The following is a 4,482-nucleotide window of genomic DNA, read 5'->3' as shown; positions in this document are numbered from 1 at the left end:
TATCTCTCTGTCTTTCTCTTGTTTCTCTCTGACCATGTGTCTTCATCCTCTTATCTCTCTGTCTTTCTCTTGTTTCTCTCTGACCATGTGTCTTCATCCTCTTATCTCTCTGTCTTTCTCTTGTTTCTCTCTGACCATGTGTCTTCATCTTCTTATCTCTGACCATGTGTCTTCTCTCTTATCTCTCTGTCTTTCTCTTGTTTCTCTCTGACCATGAGTCTTCATCCTCTTATCTCTCTGTCTTTCTCTTGTTTCTCTCTGACCATGTGTCTTCATCCTCTTATCTCTCTGTCTTTCTCTTCTTATCTCTCTGACCATGCCTCTGTCTTCATCTTCTTATCTCTCTGTCTTTCTCTTGTTTCTCTCTGACCATGAGTCTTCATCCTCTTATCTCTCTGCCTTTCTCTTGTTTCTCTCTGACCATGTGTCTTCCTCCTCTTATCTTTCTGTCTTTCATTTCTTTCTGTCTGTATTTCCGCTTATTTCCAATCACTGTTTGTCTGTCTTTCTGGCTGCCTACCTGACTCGTGTGTGTCTGTGTGTGTTTGTCTGTCTGTCTGTCTTTTCATACACCTACCTTCTTACTTATCTGACTGTCCTCTTGTCTTCCTCTCTGGCTTTACATCTGTCCGGTTGTCCATCCACACATTTCTTGGGAGCAGCGAGCTGGAAGAGGAGATGGTGTTTGAGGAGTTCAAGCGCTCCTACATGAAGGGGGTGGCCGACGATGAAGAGGAGGGCAACGTGTCTACAGGAGACGCCGCTTCCTGAGCTGGGCCCCTCGTCGCTGGCCAGGCAGCCTCTGTCACATCACCCCTTGTGGTTGCCTCCAGTACTCCATGCAATGAGAATGGAAAACGGGGATAGTAATTAAGTAAAAAGTATAACGATAGCAGTCAAAACAATTGTGGTGTGTTTGAGTCACCCTTAGAAGTAGTTTAGAACATTGCTGGTGGATGATTTATAGTTTTTCTTAGGGGGTCTGTATTTCAGCCTCTCCAGTCAGTAGACTCTTTCAGCTTTGTAATCGGCAGGATTTCACTCACTGTCTTATGGTCACCGTGAGCACAGGGTAATGTAACATCCATCCCTGTCTTTAATAAAGAGTTTGGCAGCCATGTTGTGAGGTGAATGGTGGCCATTTTGAGTCATGTAAAAGATGCACTGTTACATTGACTATTCTTAGCGTTTTCTAGTAGATAAAAGTGTAGTGCACTAGATAACTGGGCATATATTTGTGCTTGCAGTGAAGACCAACTGTCTTGTACTTGCATTAAGGTATTAAAAGCTAGAGATGTTCTCACAAAAGCTATAGTATTACATTTTCATAGCATCCTTTCATATAGAGAAGATACTTTGTCAACGCAGGCTTTACTCAAGCCTATAACAGCTGGGGTTGGATTCAAATCTACCTGGGAGGCACTCTTAGAAAAAAGGTGCTATCTAGAACCTTATAGGGTTTTTCGGCTGAGGAGAACCCTTTGAATAAACCTTTTGGGTTCCATTTAGAACTCTTTCTACAGAGGGTTTTTACATGTAACCCAAAAGGGTTATACCTAGAACACAAAAAGATTTGACCTGGAACCAAAAAGGGTTCTCCTATGGGGACAGCTAAATAACCATTTTGAAACACTTTTTTTGTAAGAGTGTAGGGCTGCCTTACAGGTGTTGTTGAGGGCAGATTTGTCCCTTGTGCTTCAACAAGTCACACACAAATAAGTATGAACGACACAAAGACGGACGCACGGTCAAACCAATCAAAAACAGACAAAGACCAAGAGTTTACATTTGATTTAGGCGAGGAAGAGCAATATACAGAACAAAACACAAGCAACAACCATCAAAGCTATGTACTACAAATCACAAAACAACATACTGTATCTCCCTGTATCACAATGCATCACCAATCACTTTAGATACTATTGAGGAGTATACACCTGTTCCAATATACCATCAAAACATGTTTCAATACCCTTCTGCTTTCACTGAATCTCAATTCACCCAAATATAGTGTAAGTCAAATATATTCTAAGGTTACGTCACAATTCAGTCGATCAATATCCGAACTTAAACAACTAAGACAGATAATAATTTTGACCGCATTAATTCATTTTTCTTATGCCGTCCACAAGATTAAATTAATGAACAAAAATGGTTCGGGCATAGAGAGGAAGGTCTGCAACAGGATACGTGTGCTAGCTGTTTTCAAAGCAAAAGCTCTAGGACTATCCGACGTTACCTGACCAACGCTCCAGCTAGCTAGCTTTCGTAATATTAGTTAAGTTTTGACCATTACACTGCAATCAAGTGAATATGAGTTAATTATCAACACTTGCCTATATGCTGTAGGTAGCTAGCTATAGGTAGCCCTTTCCACCACTTAATAATGCCAGAGATGAAAGTCATGAAGATGGATCGTTCAATTGTTCAACCATTCAATTATTCTCAATGGTAATTAGTGAGAATAGGTGAGTAGGTCTTCACATAAATAGGTGAGCATACTGCCTCCATATAGCCACCACTACACCTGCACCACTGGGTGAGATTGATGTTGTCCGTGTTAACAGTGACACTACACATATAAGCAGGCACAGCACTTCTGCCATTCCCTGCCTTGCATGGTATGACTTTGTATATACTAGAGATCTCAAACTACATTCTGGACCTTGAAGCCAGTTCCACTGCCTTTTTTCATGTTTCCCTCCCATGAGTGACTGATTTATACCTGGGAAACCAGGAGGGCACAATGAATTATCAGGTAGAACAGAAGACCAACAAGCTCCGGACCTAGGGTAAGAGTTGAATACCCCTGTACTAGAGTATAATTACATATTTCCCTCTGTTTTTCTAGAGAAGGACCCGGACAGTATGTAATGTATTTGACTTGTGTGTAGAATATTATTTCTCCATAGAGATGCTGGATACAGAATTACAGTGCCTTACGAACCCTCACATCCTACACATGTTCAGTAGAACATCAACAGACATGGAGCTGTTGAAGCAGCTCGACCACATCATACAGGTAACACACACACATAGGAATCGATGAGCACACAAACACATGGTCATAAGTTCCAGATAGAAAGGCTTAAAGCACCGGGGATCTTATGAGATTTATTCGTGTGTGGTGTGAGGTAACGAGGTGTGTGTGTGTGTGTGTGTGTGTGTGTGTGTGTGTGTGTGTGTGTGTGTGTGTGTGTGTGTGTGTGTGTGTGTGTGTGTGTGTGTGTGTGTGTGTGTGTGTGTGCGTGCGTGCGTGCGTGCGTGCGTGCGTGCGTGCGTGCGTGCGTGCGTGCGTGCGTGCGTGCGTGCGTGCGTGCGTGCGTGTGTGTGTGTAGTAAGTGAGAAGGCAGACTGTGTTGTACCCTGTGTCCTCTCTGAATGGGTTAGTGTGTGAGGGCTCTAGCCTGCTGCTTCTGAGGAAGAGCATCCCGAAAAACATGACCTTGATCTCCTTTTACCAGGACACTCACATCTCAACCTCCACATACCAGTCAAACGTTTGGACACACCTACTCATTCAAGGGTTTTTCTTTATTTCAACTATTTTCTACATTGTAGAATAATAGTGAAGATAACTATGAAATAACACATATGGAACCATGTAGTAACCAAAAACGTGCTAAACAAATCAAAATATGTTATATTTGAGATTTTTTCAAGTAGACACCCTTTGCCTTGATGACAGCTTAGCACACTCTCACACTCTCAGCATTCTCTCAACCAGCTTCATTTCAATTAGGTGTGCCTTGGTTAAATGTTAATTTGACTAATTTCTTTCCTTCTTAATGCGTTTGAGCCAATCAGTTGTGTTGTTACGAGGTAGGGTTCGTATAGAGAATATAGCCCTATTTGGTAAAAGACCAAGTCCATATTATGGCAAGAACAGCTCAAATAAGCAAAGAGAAATGACAGTGCATCATTACTTTTGGACATGAAGGTCAGTCAATCTAGAACATTTCAAAAAACGATGAAAGTTTGTTCAAGTGCAGTCGCAAAAACCATCAAGCCCTATGATGAAACTGGCTCTCATGAGGACCGCCACAGGAAAGGAAGACCAAGTTACCTCTGCTGCAGAGGATAAGTGTCACAACTTCCGCCGAAGTCGGCTCCTCTCCTCGTTCGGGCGGCGTTCGACGGTCGACGTCACCGGCCTTCTAGCCATAGCCGTTCCATTGTTCATGTATCCATTTGTTTTGTCTTGTTTCCCCGCACACCTGGTTTACATTCCCTAATCACACATCATGTATTTATTCCTCTGTTCCCCCTCATGTATTTGTGTAAGATTGTTTGTGTGATACGTGTTTTTGTACGCACTAGCGTTCATTTTCTCTCGTGTTTCACGAAGCCTGTTTGTATACATTTGACGGTTGTGATGCTCGTTTTACACTTTGCCTTGTCGGTTGGAGGTTTTTGGACGCAGCTGCGTCCGTCTGTATATTCTCTCCTCCCGAAATAAAGTGTGCGCCTGTTCACAATTCT

General features: G+C 42.5%; 1 protein-coding gene across 1 annotated transcript in view; it reads left to right on the top strand.

The window, feature by feature from the left end:
* saga (S-antigen; retina and pineal gland (arrestin) a) overlaps positions 1–1,317 on the top strand; it is a gene marked incomplete at its 5' end in the record, with an annotated part of 20,602 nt that extends 19,285 nt beyond the window's left edge. The window contains one exon of the mRNA XM_046322691.1: positions 663–1,317. Coding sequence (XP_046178647.1) covers positions 663–771 — 109 coding nt within the window. The remainder of the gene's footprint in view (positions 1–662) is intronic.
* Between the last annotated feature and the right edge of the window lie 3,165 nt (positions 1,318–4,482).

Source organism: Oncorhynchus gorbuscha, linkage group LG22, assembly GCF_021184085.1.
Source record: "Oncorhynchus gorbuscha isolate QuinsamMale2020 ecotype Even-year linkage group LG22, OgorEven_v1.0, whole genome shotgun sequence".
NCBI classification, from domain to species: Eukaryota; Metazoa; Chordata; class Actinopteri; order Salmoniformes; family Salmonidae; genus Oncorhynchus; species Oncorhynchus gorbuscha.
The sequence above is the reverse complement of the archived record's forward strand: the minus strand, read 5'-3'. Positions and strand labels throughout refer to the sequence as shown.